Below are 19568 nucleotides of genomic sequence, written 5' to 3'. Positions count from 1 at the left end.
GACCACACCTTATCTCTGTATCACAACATGAAACTATCAGAAAGTGAAAAGCTACAGCATCACTCAGGAATACATTTTGAGAAGCTGCTTTTTATTTTTTCAAGATGGATCTGTCTGTCACATTAGCTTATTCCCACAGCCCTTCTCTGAATTTCCATATTTAATTATGGATGGTTAAGGGCGTCTGACTCACACTACAACCATGCAAACAACTTTTTGTTCCATTTTTCAGAAAGCAAGGGATGTCCTGCTGGCAAAGGAGAGTCTGTCTTGGTGCAAGTCCCAGAAGCTGCTTTGCCCTCACTGGCAACTGCACTGTGCACTGGCAGGTTGGATCCAGCCCTCTGGGGTGGCTGACAATGTCCTGACAAGTAATGTTTGGGTCAAATAACTCATTATCACATTGGCAAATGAAGGAGGATGTTTGTTATGATGTCTTTCACAAAGGTACAAACACATGGATATGAGAACACGAGGAACCAGCCCACTGCATCCATATTTTGTCCGGGGTAGAAATACTGTATACATCTCAGGAAGAAAAATCTCCTCATTCCCAGCACTAGATTGTTAATGCCCAGTAATCTTCAAGCCTCAAAACCCAAAGATTTTTGGCAAAACTTCAATTTGGCAAATATTTCAGTAGTATTGCTTTTGATGAAGCACTACTGATTCCAGCACAAGTACTCCAGGGATCATTATTGCCCATTTTCCACAGCACAGAAGTACATCAATACCCTGAATCATCTACGTCCAACAGTGTTTCTCAAAATCAGGCACATTTTACTGGAGTAGGCTGTCTTTGGTCAACTTTTGACCCTTGTTTCTTCTTGAGATTATCGTCTTCCCTGAAAATCTCCTAAGCAGCCCGAGGAGCACTCCACTTTAATGAGCACTGCCCTTAAGAAGAGGTAGCAGTGATTGCTCCTGTAACCAATTGTAAATATTCAAACAAAGAAACAAACAAAAATCTCAAAATGTAGAAGTACTTCAAGAACTGGCTTTATATTATCATAAAGAGTCAAATAGCAAGCCTGGTAAATCCCTCTGGGCCTCAGGTGAAGATGTGGCCTCTGTGTGGGACAAGAAATGTATTTTTCTACATGATCTACATTTATGGAAGGAGGTCCAAAATCAGCAAGACTGATGGGCTGAATTAATTGCCAGTAGGGATAATTCAGAGGTGGTACTTATGGTCCCTTAGAGGGCATAACACTGTATGAAAGTGATGCTAAAGAGATTTACAAATTATAACACAATGTCCCCCAATATTTAAATATCTGAAACTAAAATGCAGCATTGAAAGTAAGAATTTTCTTTTCAATACAGCAATTTTGCTATGTGCATTCAAGGGGATATGTCTTATTTCCTTGCCAGTGCTTAATGTAAACAACTTAAAGCCCTTGGTTTTTATTGTCCTGAAGTATGAAACTGGAATTAATATCGCAAAGGGGAGCTGTGCACCACTTTTATGGCTGTTACTGTGTCTACTGCATTCAAACATTTGGCATGACTTCTTCCTGTCCTGTCCAACATCTGTTCACTTATTTCTGTCCTCACCATGATTTGTTCACAGACTCATGATCTGTTTGTTAGTTAGTTAGCTTGTTTGTTTGTTTTTCCTTTTAGCAGGGTAAAGAAAAGTTACACTGCTGTCCTATGGTTAAGCAAAATAAATAATCTGAGAGGTATCTCTGCAATCTCATTTGTGTGCAGAGAAGCCAAATCACCTGAGAGACACGGTGACCTAGTGCATTGCAAGCCCAGTGCCCTTTCCACTTCAGTAACAGAGAGAATTTTAATGACATGATCTAATTTCTGCTGAAGGATTTAGCCTGAAGAAATTGTACTTTCCTTGTAAATGCAAGAATAGTTATATCAAACTGTACATAGTGTATCTGCTTGTTGCACTGGCGAAATGTTGCCTTCTAATAGTCTGGAATATTTTGGTATTGGACCATTTTGGTATTGGAGCAAGCAGTAGAAATGCTTGTACTTTTACAATAATATATCTGCTCAGTCTTGCAGTCCTCTGTTACTTCCGCATTTTCTAGTCATACAGCATAACATCGGCACACAGAGAAGCTACAAGATGCAGTAGAAATTTAAGGCTTTTTCATGTTTTGAAGGATGAGGAATGATGAAATGCTAGCATGGGACTAGTTTAATTACAGACTGCTGAGTAAAGCAAATGTATAAGATTGCTAACTTGGAGTAAGTCATATAGCAAGCTTATATGGGGCTCCATCCCCATGATAGTATTCTCCATTAAGTAGATTTGAGGAACAACTCTACTTCCTGGGGTAAGATTTGGCAAGACTTTTTCAAAGAGAGTAACACAAATTTTATAGCTGTGGAGGACAGCTGGCAGTGAGCTTTTATTTCCAAGCCACATTTGGCTCTGTCCTGCATCTGGCCGGTCTGCCTTGATGCTGGGCTGGCTGCCTCACTGGGCTGCTTCGTGCCCAGGACCTGAAGTGAAGCATCCAGCACAGCTCTACCACCACCTCCCTCTTCAGCCCTACATGCCTTTGGTCTCTTCACGTGTGCCAACACCTTTCTTCTAGTTTTATGATGAAAATGCCTTGGGAAAGGTTCGCCTGAAGCAGGTGATAGATTATTCCACCCTTAGCTACTGCCCCAGCACCATGCCAGGAGACTGGTAGCCGAGAAGAGGTCCCACAACCAACAGAATGGTTGCGTGTGGTCCCCTGACACGTGCCTGTCTCCTTGTCTATTGTGGTTGCAATGGGTGTATAAATACAAGTAACCTCACCAGCTTGGCAAATAGATGCTCTGAATTTCAATAAGTGCTTCTCACAAATGTTTCCGTTTTTCAGAGTCTTCTTGTCTGGATTCCTCAGCATAGTATTTAATGATTGCCTTCATTTTCATCTCAAAAAGGAGAGCCAAAAACATCAAAGCTACCAGTTTTCCTGTTTTAGATAAAATATGCTGACATTTCACCCAAGAGGGAGGATTTTTAGTAGATCATAGCATTCTTGTCTCTAAATAAGTCTTTAAAAAAATCCCATTGATGCTTTCCAGTTTCAAATTCATGCTATTAATAGGCCAAAGAAAAAAAAAAAGAGGCTTCTGGGGAAAAAAAAAAAAAAAAAAATCATATGATTTTGTAGCTCAAATGTTTCACATAAACAAAGGCCAAAACAAAATCTGTAAAAAATATCTTACTTGGTGTACAGTGGTTGCACTGAAGGGATAGGCCTCTCACTGTCTGAACATCATCAAAGAGATTCTGTAAGAGCACATTGAAAAAGGCCTGGATTTTATCTATCCTTCTGTAGCAAGCAAGGAGTGACTGCTAACTGAATGTCTTCAGAGCTGTCCAAGTAGCAGTTTGCCAAGGCCCTTTCTGGGACTTCTGGAGACATATTTGAAACAGGTTTAAAACAGAGAAGGCTGCCTTCATTTTCAGAGTTTGATCTTTAGATAGTACTTTTTCTTTTCTTCCAACAAAGTATCATTCAAGATTTCAGATCTGAGCACACAGCTGAGTGTAATGTATGCAGAAACACAGTTCTGCATGCAGCTGGCTGCATTTCATTTTAAAGAAAAGACAGATTTTTTCTAAAGAACCACCAGCCTTCATAATGCTGTGAAGTGGCTGTAGCCCAGCGGGTACCCAATGAGCTCATTGAGCTCCTCAGCTGGCTTGCGTTTTTTATCTGCATGTGTGATCACCTAGAGATCCTCAACTGAGGGAACATTGCAGTAGTGTTGATGGTCCTGAGTGATCTGGTAAAGCTCCTCCCAGGCAGTAATCAGCTGGATACAACAGAAAAGCAAAAGTCACGCCAACAAATCTTACTACCAGCCCACAAAAGGCATCAGGAAGCATTAGTAGTTGACAGTGGCAGCAAAAGGGCTAGTGAACTGCAGAAGCTGTGGCTGGAGATAGCCATCCTTAATGTTTTGTGAGCACCTTAGGGGTAGCCACAAGCAAAACTGAGTTCAGATGTCCTGAGCTGGATGAAACACAGCACATCTCTAACATCCCCAGGTGCCACTGTTGAACATGACTGCATGGCACACAAGCACAACTCCCTTTCTATCATGCAGAAGTCCTCATGCATACAGAAACCACTTAAAACCAACCCAACCATCCTGAAAGGTGGAGTCATTTATCAAGTCTAATTCACTTGTGTGTTTTGCATTGCTCTGTGTCTGCTGCCTTATTAAAATCTATTTGCCTGATGTCATATAGGCCACCCAGTGACAAGAATAGCTTGTGCATAGATACTATGCCTATATATATGCTGAAAAACTAACAAGTAAGTCCTGTCTCTCATGTCAAAAAGCTTTCTATTTTGGGATGGGTTTGAAGGCTGCTTGTGGTGGTGAGTGTTTCTTCTTTGTACATAGTTTGCACAAATCGGATTCTATTCCAGCTACGAGCACCTCATTGAGAAGACTGATAGTGCACGTTTGGGCAGCCCCTGAAATGTGATTTCTCTGAACTGACGATTTCCTTATTAGGCTCCTCTTTGCTGGAGAGGATGCATGGCCTCACAGCGGGCTCCCTGAGCCAACATTTTCAATCGGCTTGGGAATTCAAAATCAAGGCTCCTCTCTCCAGCAAGGGCAAGGGGCTGGATTTGTCAGTCCCCTGGCTGACCATTTTTTCCACCACTATGCTGCGGGACTAAGCCCAGCATGGCTTTGGGCTGCTGATCATCTCCCTTTCAGCGGCTGTGCTCCAGGAGGCTATGTCCTGTCAGCATCCCCCAGGAAAGGATTCAGCCAAGGCAAGCAGCCTAATGAGCTGCTGAAAGGATTGCCTGCAACCAGTGCATCTCCACGGGTGAGCTGCCTGGGGTGAGTTGCAGCTGGACTAGGCAGTGGCTGGGTACTGTTGTTGACATGTTTTTGGTGTTGAAACATAGCAAAACATCACAGAATTTTTTTCCTGGTTATAAGTCATTGCTCTTTGCTGAAACAATGTTGCACCCTTGTATACCCATGGTTTCTGGAAGACTTTTGTTTGTTTTAATTGGCATCTGGGCTAAGACATAATGTGCAAGCTTGTTGAATGTATGGATACCTGTTTGTGTGTGTCTGTATGCATGCTGGCAAAAATATAGAGACACACTGTATACATCAAAAAGAACTTCTCTGATTAATTTAATAGTAGAGTGATTTTATCTTTCATTAAGTGCATTACTTTTAGAGCACACTGCTTTTGAAGCTCTAAGAAGGTTATTAGTTTATTCCTTCCAGCACATGCCTTATCATTTGCAAGAGATCCAGACTTTTGTTCAAAGACTTTACTCCTTTCTGGACTTGCTCATTTGGGTGGTTTGAACTCTTGTTTTCTATTAAAAACTAAAAATAACTTCAGGTTTAGGCACCAATTGTAAATATAGTCTATCCTGTAAAACTGATACTTCTAAATTTGGATGAACTTCTAACAGACTGTCCGAATCTCACTGTCCATAGCAGTAATTGGTAATTCAATGGGGCAGATCTAAAATTCAGATACAAATGTAGCTCCTTCTCAGTCTTAAGAGAATATTTTTCTCTCTGTTCCTAAAGCTATTTCTTTTTCCTCACAGTCAAAAGCACTTCGGGAAAAATGGCTGCTGCAGGGAATTCCTGCTGGCTCTGCAGAAGAGGAAGAAGCCAGAAGGAGGCAGTCAGAAGAGGATGAGCTGAAGGTGAAAAAGCTGGAAGAAAATATACACAGGTAGGGACAGTTTCCTTTTGCTTTGCATAAGAATAGTCACCCCAAATAAAGCCAGAAGTCTTCCTAACCCTTGGTACCATCCCCTTCTCTAGCAGCAGATAATAGCAGATGCCTAGGGGAGGATGTAAGGGACAGGCAGACAGACCCCAAATTTTATATGCCCTAGGTTTTTCCCCTAGACCTCCATGATTTGCAAGGTAGAGTCTTAGTGCTGTCTATGTGCTGACCAGACTTGGACAGATTTTTCACATGAGGGAGCTAAAAAAGGGGGATGAGTTCCCCTTCCAGATGCACTTGTATGATTCAGTCAACACTTGAGAGATTCTCCATTGCTTTACACCTCCTACAGTCAAAAAGAGTTCAAAGAGTGGTGGAACTCTTTTGCACTCACTGTTCTCTGGCGCAAATGACTTTTCAAAATGCAACAGCAGATGCCACCAGCAGATCAAATATCTACAGCTTTCAAAAGCAAGGTTTGGGCATTAGAATCACTTCCTTTTATCAGCTTCCCATTGCACAAAAAGTTGATGTTTGTAGTCTTTTGTGTTGTTTTTCCTTTTGTTTTGTTCCAAGCAATGTAGTCCAAAGCTCCTAAGAAAAATGATTTTATCCCTTACAAAACAAATTTGAGATCTACTCCTTTTGCCAGCTAGGTGATGTGATTTTAGAGTTTTTTTCAGCTAGCAGAAAATTGGCAGAAAGTTGGTCAAATTTGGTGCCACATGTTCTACAAATGTGCAAGCTGAAACAGCAAATGAGAAAATAAAGCAAATAGGACCAATAGCCCAAGACTAGCCTAGCATCTAGTGAACTTTATTTGCTTATGCCAGGTTGTGTTTTTTGTTGTTGTTGTTGTTTTGTTTTGGGGTGTGTGTGTGTGTGTGTGTGTGTGTGTGTGTGTGAAATCTCTTGGAGAAATCACTGAAAAGATTTCTTTGGGGACATACACAAGCAGACCCACCCTGAGTTTGGATGACACTAAACAGCTCCTATGTGGAAGTAATAGATCTGCATGAATGTGAGGATTGCCTCATACTACTGGTCTCTGTTCTGTTATTACTATTAATTAAAATTAATATGACTGTGTGTATTGTTCATCTGTGGTAGCATAAGGCAAGATAGATTTAATTTCATACACTACCTGATGTTTTACTCCATAAATTAATGCAGTAAATAGAAAGAACACATGGGCTAACACTCAGAAATAAGTACTGTAATGCATATTTCATCCAGTGTTGAATGCCTCAAGGTACTAAGTGCTCTGACCCCATCCAGCAAAACACCTCAGCATGTGCTCAGTTTCAGCTATGAGCGTACCACCACTAACAGCAATGAAACCTGCGTGCTTATGAGCTTTGCTTCATTAATTAAAAGGATAGGATGAAAGTCTGTGTAAAACCTTTGTCCCTGTATTTTTGTGTTTTGTTTTGTTTTGTTTTTGTTTTTCTTTAACTGCAACCATGAGAAAAAATATTAAATATTTGGAAATAAAGGAGATCTCTTCATCTGTGGCCACAAATGGCAGGTCAACTGAATTGAAAAGACATTTTTGTTTGAGAGCCTTGCTGGCATATTGAACTTCCCTGTCATCTTTTTGAGGAAACTCCAAAGATAGTAAAAGAGTATTTTGATTTTGATGAGGCAACACTACACCTGGACATTAGAGATAAAAGAGTAGAGTTTGAGGTCATTAGTTTAATTTCATTTGGAATCTGTGACAACATGACCCTTACAAACAGAGCCCACCAAGATAGTCTGAGAAGGTAAAAGGCAGTAGGAGGAGTAAGAGGAAGAGAGAAGATGTCAAGTTCATTATCTGGAGGGGTGAAACAGAATGAATTCATCCTGAAAGCATTTGTTTTCCTCCTGCACACCACACTTTCCCTCTCTGTCCCTGGAAGGGAATTGGAGGGGAGGATTGCAGGGAGATGGTTCTTATGTTTGCATTGCAGAGGCAAGGTGGTCCTCTGGAAGTGTATATTAAACAAAGGCATGGGCCCATGGTGAAACAATCCAAACCCTCTCAGTGAGGCCAACAGAGGACAGACTGAGCTGGTTACCCTGGAGGACAGGAAACTACTGTAAAACCAGCCATAAAGTTAAGGCTGTCAGGACACTATATGCCCAATGTGCCAGGGATCATGAACATTTATTAAAGTCACACTGCATCATCTGAGCAAGCAGAGAGGTTGTCTTTGAAAAAGTCTTGTGGCACATGTGCTGGCTTGTCCCTTCTGGAAAACATGAAAAGTTTTTGCACTTACTGTGAGAGCAAGGTGAAGCTTTCCTGGTAAGGCCAGCATCCATACTCTGCTTTAACAGGAGGGAGCATGCAGTCATCCTTTTCCTCTTGCAGCAGAACATCCCATCCTAATCTCAGAGAACACCATTTCTTCTGCTTGCACTGAAGTGCTCAAGAAGCTCCCTTTCTCATACCATACCATACAAGTTTGCTACATGATCATCCGTGGCAGAAAAGAAATATCTGCCTTTATTTGCAGGCCAGTCATAAACAGTAGGTCTGGCAAGCTGAGTGACCTGCAAAAGTTAGAGCAGAAAACTGAAGGAGATAGTGGCTGAGACCAAACTAACATTCATAAACAAGAGTGTAGGCTCCTGTGGGACTGTTATCTCTTCCTTTGGGCAACAGTAGAGCTAACTATGGATTTGTATATGGACTTGAAGGCCTTGAACACTGTAGGGATGCTTCAGTCCAGTATAGCTTTTTCCAATTCATTTTTAAATGACTTGCCCACTAAAACAAGATCTTTTGCAAGATGTACACATGATTGCAATGTTTAGTCTTAAGCTAGTGTAACCAGTTCTCCTCCATGCGAGAGATGTTTAATTTCAAAGGGGACAGCAAAAAATGCATGAATGTACAGACTACTGTTTATTTATTAGACTTCCATGTTATCATGATATAACAAAGCATATACTTCAGTTTCTAGTCAGCAAAGATATGCGCGTATGAGTAAACCTACATGAGTAAGTATAATGACTTAATGAGCTCCCTCATCTGCAAAAGTGTTTGGAAGAAGAATGCCTACATTAGTCAGGATTTCTGGCACTTCATGCCAAGTGACTGAAAAAAAATACCAGCATCATAACAAGAGAAATAAAGGAGAACAGACCACAGTAAAGAATGCAAAAATAATGAAATGACATCATGCAATTATGCTGATAATTCCCAACAAATGTACACAGAAGTACAAGATGAACATACAAGTTCAAATAATAGGGAGTGAAAGATTATGACAAAATGCAGTAATAGAATCCATCTAGCAGTGGATTACAGACAATGATCATTTCATAGTTGGGATTAGTTTAATATCTTTAGAGATTTTGAAGCACATAAACACCAGAAAAAGTAAAGATTCTGGGTCAGCATTAGGGGAAAGCGACCTTCCCTGTGCTTCTTTCCCATTGTTGCATAGCGAGAAAGTGATCTCCTGCTTTCTTCAGTTACCTTAGATTTTGATTAAATGTTAGCAAAGGAGTCACAAATAAATGAAAAACACTTCCCTTCCCTTGAACCCTCTCCCTGAATTACAGACATAAAACCTGTTGTTTGGGATAACATTGACACCAATGCCCAGTGAACCTTCACAGACACATTCCTGATGGTGTGTTGTAGGTGAAATAAGCACTGGAATGCATTGCATGCCTCCCATGGTTATTTTTACCACATGACAGTCTGTTATTTTGCAGCAGTGAATGGAAAGTTGGCATTCGACATCTGGGTATTAGCAGGCAGCATTCATAGAGCAGAGCAGCCCACCCACAGCCTGCTGTTCCCTCACAGCATTTGAAAGGCTCCCAAAACTATTTTGTTTTACTAGATTACATTGTAGTACGTGCCGGTGGCCTGTGTTTACTACAAAAGGTGAAGAGTTTTCATTGCTCTGAAGCTCTCAAATAGCATGCCAACACAAAATACTCTGTGACAACATATCTCCTCACTCGATGACAGACACCAGCATGAGGTGCCACGAACGGACACATTGAGCTCCAGGAGAAAAGAAACTCACAGGGCTAAATCCTTAGTAAACTGGCATATCCCTTTAGAAATCATTGGTGCATCTATTTCCGAAGGCCAACGGGGTGCCTGTCAGCTCCGTGGAAGGACAGACTGCTCCCAGCAGAGCAGCCTGCTGGACACATGAAGTAGGAAGGCACCATAGACCAGTAGGTGCTAAGAGGAGCCTCAGACTCCACACACAGGAGAAACCTGTGGTGTTTTGGCACTGTGGCAACTCCTAAGTTTGAAGCAGAGCAGGCCAAGGTGTGTGTGTGTGTGTCCTACCCTTAACTCAGAGACACTCAGCTGTCGGCACGTACAGGTCCCAACTTTGGCAAGAAACCTTTGGGGTGCTAGAGTGTTTCACCCATGCCCATACTGGTGGTGAGCTGTGGTTGTTTCACCTCCAGGAGAAGACTTTGCTTCAGTGCTGCTGTGTGGAGGAAAAGCCCTGGTGCTGATGACAGCAGGGGCAGATCTGTGTTTTGGACCATTGGTACACTTGGGACAAAAGTGTATTTGCTGTTTGCTGGTGCCTTGCTGATGTGGGCGGGTGGTGCATACATGCAGAAACTCCTTCCTGCCCGGCATCTCATGTCCCAATGCTGCCACGCTGCTTGGACCTATACTTAAAAAAGTTTGGGAAGTGTTTCAAAGATCTCTTGAACTGAACGATGCCTGTGGGAGGGACCGTGAGACAAGTAGAGCCTCCAGCCAAGAAAAGCACTTAACCTGATGGACCAACACAGAGGCTCCCTGTCAGCTCGCAGATGGAAGATGAGCTCTGCAGGAGGAAGAGAGATGACAATCATCTATTGACCAAAAGTTGCTTTGACTACTGAAGTCTGTGTCATTTTATTGTGTTAGATTTTTCCTAATAAACAGCTCCTAGACAGAAGTCCAAATCAAGGTAGATGCAGATCCAAATGGGACTGAAAATTCTCCAAAGCTGGCAGGATTATTGTCTCATTACATTAGTGTGCTGGAATCTTTCCAGGTAAAGGCTCAAATCTGGGTATTCTCTGAGAGGCTGGGCTCGGTCGTGAGAAGAAGATGCTCATTGAGCTGATCTGTAAACAGCAGAAAACAATATTTTATTAATGCACTATCTTATTAACAAACTATGAGTGCATCACAGATCTGTGGTGTTAGCTGGGGTCTACGCTAACTTCTCTTCTTATTGCAGTGTCCAGCACATACAGGCAAAGGGCTCAGTTGAGCTAATCACAGCTGCTGTACCTTTACCAATTTCTGTCCTGATATCCACTGTTTCATTTCTTTCTGATGTCAGAGTTTTATTTCCTGCTTCTTTTTCCTGGGATAAAAGCTAAGCATGTCTCAGGCTGAGATCTCTGACTATAATTCTGTCTTTCTTGCAACTGGCACTAATAGTCTTTGCATGACAGAGAGAACATGTGTCAGACAGATGTGAGTGAACACCTTCAAATGAGGGATTGTCTGATGTCAGAACCAGCTGATTAGACCTCCCACGGAGCACAAGGTGCAAACCAGGACATGAGGTGGCATTGTCATAATGCTCCTGTTATAAAGTTCTCATCAATTTCCTTGCAGTCAGCCTCCAGAGAGATATGAAGAGTTGCCATAAGTGTGTGTTAGTGCAGACAGCCACTTGTCTTCCAAGTGCATGGCCCACAAAAGCATGAGTGTTTTGCAATTGCCGCATTAATAACAGCTGGAGAAAAAAGATCAGGTGTAGAGGGGACATTGTTTAATCAGCATTTTGGGGTTTTACCTAAAGTGCCAGATGCAGCTTGTAGACAGACTTTGGTCTACCTCTGCATATTGCCTGTTTGAACAGTTGCACTGGAGAGCTCTCCAAAAGCAAAATAACAAAAATGTCCCATCTTCCCAAGCAGTCTCTACAGATTCTGCTCTCCTTATGAGGGAAGATCAAACTTTCAGCACAGCAGCAGCTGTTTGCCCCCAGAACCTCTGTCTGGTTCTCCACTAAGACTTATCAATGTCAGGGTTCATCTGCTGAAGTTGCACGGATTTCAATTTCAGCAGCCCCTAGGGACTTTGGTTTCCAAAACATCACATCCTTCCCCTCCCACAGAGCTTTTGCTGGGGTGCTTTTCACATGTGATACATTTCTTAGGAAAACAGAGAACAAAACAAAACCAGGCTAAAAGCTTCAACAACAGGAAGTCTCAGATTTCCAAAGTAACCCACTCTGTGGTGTGATTAGAGAAATCCTTTGGACTTGCAAGATGATCTCAGAAGAGAAATGGGCTAAGAGTTGCTGGGTGGAAATGGGTTTGAGGTTTTTACATATGGTACAATATATTCAGATGTGGCACTAGAAGAAAAAGAGAAAGAAGGAAAGAAGGAAAGAAGGAAAGAAGGAAAGAAGGAAAGAAGGAAAGAAGGAAAGAAGGAAAGAAGGAAAGAAGGAAAGAAGGAAAGAAAGAAAGAAAGAAAGAAAGAAAGAAAGAAAGAAAGAAAGAAAGAAAGAAAGAAAGAAAGAAAGAAAGAAAGAAAGAGAGAGAGAAAGAAAGAGAGAAAGAGAGAAAGAGAGAAAGAGAGAAAGAGAGAAAGAGAGAAAGAGAGAAAGAGAGGAAGGAAGGAAGGAAGGAAGGAAGGAAGGAAGGAAGGAAGGAAGGAAGGAAGGAAGGAAGGAAGGAAGGAAGGAAGGAAGGAAGGAAGGAAGGAAGGAAGGAGGGAAGGAGAGAGTAGCACAGCTTATTGCTTTGGTTTTGAAACTCAACCCATACTTAAAAAAGCAGAGTTACTTAAGTGATGGTGATCTGAATACAAATTTAAGGATTTTCCACTACTCCTAGGCATTGCAAATCTGTAATTGTTTAGCGCTGCCTATACATCTAATAAAAAGGACAAAAAGATTGACTGTTCAGTATGAGCACAGACTCCCTCCACTCCAGCTATGTCTGATCTCTTCAAATGTGTCTACCACATATGGACCTGCATAAAGAGACCCACTTGCCTAATCTGGCAGGAAAAAAGGAAAAAAAAAAAAGTATAAGAAATTCCAGACCTCCACCAGTAACCAGTATATATCAACGAATTTCTACCTCTAGTGCCTCTGATACTTCATCCATGTCAGTATGCTATAGATTAAGAGACATGTTCCTCAAGAAGGAAGGCACACTTAGGTTAAAAATCTGTTCTGGACAGAATAAGTTTTTAAGGACAAGTTTTTTAGTGAAAGGGGCAGTTACAATCTCTTAGAATCATAGCATTACTGAGTATCCCAAGTTGGACCTGCATGGATCCTCGAGGTCAGCTCCTGGCTCCACACAGGACCACCCAAAACCCAGACCCTTTGTCTGACAGCACTGCCCAAACACTTCTTGAACTCTGGAAGGCTCAGTGCCATGACCACTGTCCCAGCGCCTGACCACCCTCCCCGTGAAGAACCTTTTCCTAACACGCAGCCTGACCCTCTCCTGTCCCAGCTCCATGCTTTTGCCTCATATCCTAATCTTTTGACCAGATCCAACAAGAAAAGGGCAATTTTGGTCACAGCAGTCATGCAGTAATGTGGAAGCTACAGGTTGCCCAAGTCCAGCTTTCTGTTGCCATACTAGATGAGACCCACCAGTAGACACATCAAGTGCAAAACTTCAAGCACTCCTCAATTGTAACATTTGAAGGCTAAAAGATTTACATGAGTGTCTGTGTGATGCTGTTTGCAAGATGGGGAAATCTCTTCATTTATGTACCATACATACTGGATCACCACATCCCTTCTGTGTGCAAAGCCATCTAAGATTTTCTCACTTCTTTTAAGCCTAGTAGAACTGACAGGGGTTTCCTGAAGCAGTAAATCATGGGATAGCATTAAGAGTAGAAATTGTTGACTTCATTACATCTGAATTAAATCTTTATCACAGGCCAAATTAGATCATTTCATTGAGTAAAACAAAAAGGACTAGTTTACATTCCTTTCCTTGTTAGAGTTAGGCTTATCATTCCTGGACGTGGCTTGGCTTGAATCCTGGACTGGTTGGCTTGTGTGCAGGGCCTTGCTCAACAACTCCTTCCAGACAATTAGTTGGAAATCGCTGTGGCATTTGGTGGCTGGAAATAAAATAAATAATTAAATAAATAAACAGATAATCAAGAAAATTCTGCATCAGAAAGACATGTTCACAAGTGGGTGACATACACTTGAACAACTTTGAAACAGATGAGAAACCTGCAGAATTGTTTGCAAAGAGAAGGCACTGAGCTAGATAACAGATCCAGGTGAGTTTTCTATGTTGGTGTTTCACAGTGACTATTTAGTCTGTGCTCAGCTTCAATGAAAGGCCTTTACCCTGCTCTGCCAAACCTCTCTTTAGGTGCTGTGTATGGCAAGACCAGGACATACAGCATGTACATGCTCACAGAGCTGAGTAAAACACTACTATGGCTTTGCTCCTTAGTAACTCCCTTCTCCCAAAGGCACAGACTCATCCTGTATAACTGCAGGAGTTTAAATAAGAATCTCCATTTAGACCATCGTCTCCCTGTGCTGTCAATGAGATAAAGAACATCACCTGCACAGCCTGTGTAAGTCCGTTTATTTCCTTTGAGGATGGGTGTCTCAGTTAAGTGCTTCAAGTGCAATGGGTAGACTTGAGGCCCTAATGCTCCTTTCTGCACAGTTATGCTCCACAGGGCCACTGGGCACTGCTGTGATGCAAACAGTCATTAATAGCCATTAATAATTTATCTATCCGGTGCATTACGTGTTTGTATAGCAGAGGCCCTGCCCCGTAATCCATGCTAACAGTCAGCACTTCCATGCATTTCCAGAGACCTGGGGTGGCTCTGTGTAGACAGGGGTAGCTATAGAAGGAGGAAGATTCAGTGTCTGGAGCCACCCAGTGGGCATCGCAAGTCCTAGCCTCTCGTTTTTAAAATCCGCAGTTCGAAACGCACGTCACCTTCCCTGTGTTGTTTTTTTAAACCACTGCAGTATGTGAATTCTCAGGGGAAAAAAAAATGCAAATCCCAGTTGGTGGTTGGCAGAAGACAAAGACTGGATGTGTAATCAGGAGTCCTGACTGCTAAGAAAGGAACAGCTGTTAGCGATTTTACTGAGAAGTTGCAATTGAAGAAAAAGGAAAAGCCCCAAGGAGGGTTTTTCAGCCACATTCAGCAGTGGACAGTAGTCTGCTGGCACGCGTGTCACCTTCTCACTATAGGAAAGTGCATGTTGGAAAAACGTTTGTAGCTCTCCAAGAATTTAATGCACAAGCGATATGGTCAGACTGACAATGAAGGACACTCAGATCAGCATGTTACAAATGTGAAGCATGCTCATAGCCATGTACACGCATGGGCTTTTTAGGATGAAGTGATACATGCCTCTGCACTGCAAGGCACTTGGGAATCACATCCGTGCACCAGATTGCTACAAGAACTCATATCAGAAAACTGATTTGCTGTGACAAATGTGCACAGTGACAATGAAATAGATGAAGTGCCTGAGAGAGACTGAGGAAATAATAAGTGAAAAAAAGTGTGACGAATTAAAAAGGAAACGTACATGGACAAAAACAATGTCAAAGTCAGACTTGTATGGCACCTACTGAGACCTGTTGCCATAGGCGGGAGAGAACTTGACAAGGATGTCAGGTGTACTGACAAAGAGTAGGAAAAAAATATTTTGAAAAAAATAACAATATAAAAAATGTGTGCAAGGCCAGATAAAGCTTAGCTTTGCAACTGACTCCTATGTAACTGGCACTCTGAGCTGCAATTAAAACAATTTAAATGTTGTAAAGTTTGGTCATCAAGGTCAAGCAACTGTAGTGGCTTATGACCTTAAACTGACATTAATAGGCTACAAAGAAAATGTGGAGTGGGAGGTGAAAGTCAATTTAAAAGACGTTGGAGTCAGATTTGGACAATGTCCATGTTTCTCCTTACAAGTCTTTCAGCTGATGAAGACCATCTGATACAAAAGGAGCCATAGCTATGAGTCAGTGGAAGAGAAGTATACTGAAATGAGCCTAGCTGGATACTACTCATGTAGAAGAATCAGTGGACAAGGGTTTGGCATACCCCAGGTGTCACTGACATGAGATTGCCTGGGCTTGAATAGCAATCTGCTCTACCTCCTTCATAGCTGTCAGTCTGCATCAAGAGAGATGCACCTCAACATAGTAACAAAGTCCTGAAAAGGTTGGTAAGGTAAAAAATAAAACACCTGCTAAGGAAAAAATACACTGAAAAAGATGAAGCTGAGTCTGAATAACTGCAGAGGTGGTGAGACAGAAATTTCAAAGGACTGTGAAATATACTGTAGATTGTAACTGATCTAGAAGTCCTGGTAGAACAATACCATGTTCCCTTTGCCATAAGTCCAGTAAAAAGTATTCAGTCCTTCTTATTGAAGATAGTTAAATTATGTCTACTCTGTACTAAAACATTTTTACTAATACAACTGCATGAGAAAAGCTTCCCTTTGTGGATTTATTTTTACCAGCAAATTTATTTTTTACCAGCAAAAAGTACAGACCCTTAAAAGGACTGAGCTCTACAGGCGGAGGTTATTATAACCCCTTATAACCAGCTCTGTACTGAAAAACATATTGAAATTGGAAGTGTTTAAAAATAGTCACTAGTGTCACTTGGTTATCCGAAATGAACTTTGGTTCTTCAGAATTCTTCAGTTTCTTCTCTTGTTTGACAATGACAAGACAAGATGCTTATTAACACAAGTGGACGGTACTGCTAGAGAAAGCAAAAAGAACAGCCTTTAGCAGAACAGAGTGATTCACACTGTGACTGGACATATGCTTACTGCTGACAGTAGGTCTTTCTCCTGAAAGTCACACCTTTCTTGGGTCTCAAAGAAGCATGATCTGAAAGCAGAAAAGTAGTGTAGTATTTGGGTGGTATGAAAAAATTATCAGATGAAACTCCTGCTTTAATTCTCTAATATAGAAATGACACGGCTATGCATGGTTAAAACGTTCAGCAGCTTCTGCTGGATGCAGGCTCTGCTGGTGATGAATTACAAAATCCTCCAGGTAGCTCTAAACCTGGGTGCTGATGGTACTGCAGCTGCAGCAGGGTGGAGCTCAGACTGGAACAGCTCTGTAAATATTCACTTAGTTGACCCTGCACACTTATGGCTGCTGGTGGTGTCTAAGCTAGCTCAGGTATCTCACCAGTACCTTGCCTAGTGCTGGAACCAGTGCAGACTCTGATGCTGCAGCATGATTACATCCAAACCAGAGGGCTGGCTTCATCCCCGTAGTTGTAGCAGGTACCTGGTGCAGGACAGGCACAAGCTGCAGCATGGTCTTCCCAGCCATTATATGACCTTCTGTACACACATCTGCCTAACCTGTGCTGGAGTCCTGGTTGCTGCAGTGTGACTCATCAGGACTCAAGCTGTGCAGGCTCTAGGTGGGCAGAGCACATCCATCTGTGCTGAGATCGTGCTGCTGCTGGTGCTGAAGGGTTGGTTTGAGGTGCCTCAGGCCTATGGAGTGACACAGCTGTGTAATTAAATAGGTAGCTTTTGTTGATAATTCCTGGGGGCATTTTATTTTTTAATTCAGCTGTCAAAGTCCAGCTCCCAAATTCCCAATTGATTCTTTCATCTCTTTAATGTGCTGGCATTTTTTTTTTATGCTTACCCATTAATAACTGGGCTTGTTTTATTTATGTCTGAAATAACTTCTTTTAGTCATTTTTGTGAAGGAGAAAAATCTGCAGCATACTAAATCCATGGTACTTTTGGACAGGATCACGGAAAATGGCAATGGCATTTCACAGTTTTTTTGTGGAAATAAATTAAACATTGATTTTTGTGGCTGCATTTGCCCCTGCTCTCCCTTGTGTCCTCTTGCTCAGTGTATGCAGTGATCCAGGAATCCTACTTCACATTGGAAACAACACAGACCAGCCCATCACTCCACCAGGCACAGCACATAGTAGATGTTCTTTGCTGGACTGACCTGATAATGTAAGCCAGCAGGGCAAGCAACCTCTAGAAAAGGAACTGGGTTCCAAAGGCATGGACTATAGCATAGGTTTTCTAATTTTGAGTGACCCCCCTGCAGATAAGAAGTCAAGTCCATAAGTGGTGGAATCAAATCTTAACATAGCTCTCTAATACAGGGAGAAATGCACATTCTCTGAAAACAGGTATTTGAGAGACAAGGCAACTCCAGGACAGACCCTGTCATCTGTGATGGTAGCCCAGAGAAAATGCTGTAAATGATGGAGTTACAGCTGGGTTATTTAAAGGGTGTTTCCTCCATGGAATGCCCATTTGGGAAAAGGAACTTTCCTACAGAATCTAAACTGCCACAAAATAACAGATATTAGCAGTAAAGCTGGGTTACTGGTGATAGGTAAGATTAGAGTGTATGTGTGTGGAGCATATAGCATGCTAGTCAAATAAGTGACAAGAGAAAGCAATTTTTAACTAAGCCTTTCAGGTCAGGAAACCAGAGAACCTGGGTCACCTCCAAATGCTGTTGCAGATGGCTTGTGTGGGGCTAGCCATTGGTGTGGTGCTATGAAGACAACCAAGTCCACTGTCTACTGGTTACACCCAGGAGATGAAGATACCATTGCCGACTCAGGGGAGATGGTTCATATCTGTTACACTGACATTTCAGCTTTGCTGCTGCTGGATTTCCTGCTAAGACATACATAAATATATGAAACAAGGTAAAATTTAATCATATTATATTATATTTAATTAAAAAAAAAAAAAAAAAAAAAAAAACAAAAAAAAAAACATCAAAGTAGCATTATGACTTCAGGGAAGCTCATATCAGGAGAAAACAGTAGACCATCCACTCCACCTGTGCCATGTTTGTATTGCAAAACACACAACAGGAACTCCCATACCTTTGAGCCCTTGTTATCTGATTGGGATCACTCTGAGGGGAGAGCTGTGGTGTCTACAAGTGGGTCACTGTGGGAACGTGGTTGTCCTCAGCTGTTTTCCTCATGCACAAAAAATACACTTTCATTTAGGCATATTTTGTCATGTCTCTGCCAAAGTCTGTGAGTACCCATTAAGTCAGTAGTAGCTTGTTACATGACATGTGTGATCACTGAAAATTCAGTTTTAAGGCCATGGATAACATTAAGAAGCTTTTCAGGCAGGCAACAATGTCCAACACTCTTGTATCATCTTTCAGACAAGAAATTTCAGGACACAACCCTACAGATGAGAAAACCATATAATTCTCTGCTCTTGCCACGTACATCGGCTTGACAAATGCAGTGCATCAATCACCCTGAATCTGTACCATGTGTCACAGAACAATCACCCTGCTTCCTGCTGATGCTGTCAGGAAAAGTCATGGTTGTGTAGTATCAAGTGTCAGGTAAAGCACCCCACTTGTCCCAGACAGTGACCTCTGGAAATGCTATAAATCTTCTGAAAGGATGCAATTTAAATGTGTTCCTGTAATAGGAAGTCTGCTTTACACCAGGGTGTGAGAGCTTGGCTTTACTTAATGAGTTTTTTTGTTTGTTTGTTTGTTTTTGTGTGTTGTTTTTTTTCTTTCTTCCTTAATCCTTGTACTATATTTTTTCTACCCAGAGAATGTCAATTAACAGGTGTGGTATGGACAAAATTACACCACCTAAGGCAGTGCAAACCCCAGGAGTAATGTAGAGATTCTGCTGTGAGGCCATCAGTTTATTAAATGTCTTTTAGTTAAAGCTCACAGAGTGTGGACAGAAAATAGACTACAAACTAGACCTATGTCCACCCAAAAAGAGCTGCCTTAAATTCCCCATGCACAGAACAGGGTTTACTCTCATCACTGCCATTTTCTCAACAGAAAAGACAGACATGAAATACAAGCTGAAAGACAAAAATTATTATTGCAGTGG

General features: G+C 41.7%; 1 protein-coding gene across 4 annotated transcripts in view; it reads left to right on the top strand.

The window, feature by feature from the left end:
- Window positions 1–19568, top strand: part of PALM2AKAP2 (PALM2 and AKAP2 fusion) — a gene marked incomplete at its 5' end in the record, with an annotated part of 261027 nt that overhangs the window by 57374 nt on the left and 184085 nt on the right. For all 4 annotated transcript variants that reach the window (XM_084305397.1, XM_084305396.1, XM_084305390.1 and 1 more), the window contains one exon: window positions 5571–5701. In XM_084305397.1, the coding sequence (XP_084161523.1) occupies window positions 5571–5701 (131 nt within the window). The remainder of the gene's footprint in view (window positions 1–5570; window positions 5702–19568) is intronic.

This window comes from Netta rufina, assembly GCF_964035555.1.
Source record: "Netta rufina genome assembly, chromosome: Z".
In the NCBI taxonomy this organism is placed as follows: Eukaryota; Metazoa; Chordata; class Aves; order Anseriformes; family Anatidae; genus Netta; species Netta rufina.
This window is presented reverse-complemented; position numbering and strand designations above follow the sequence as displayed.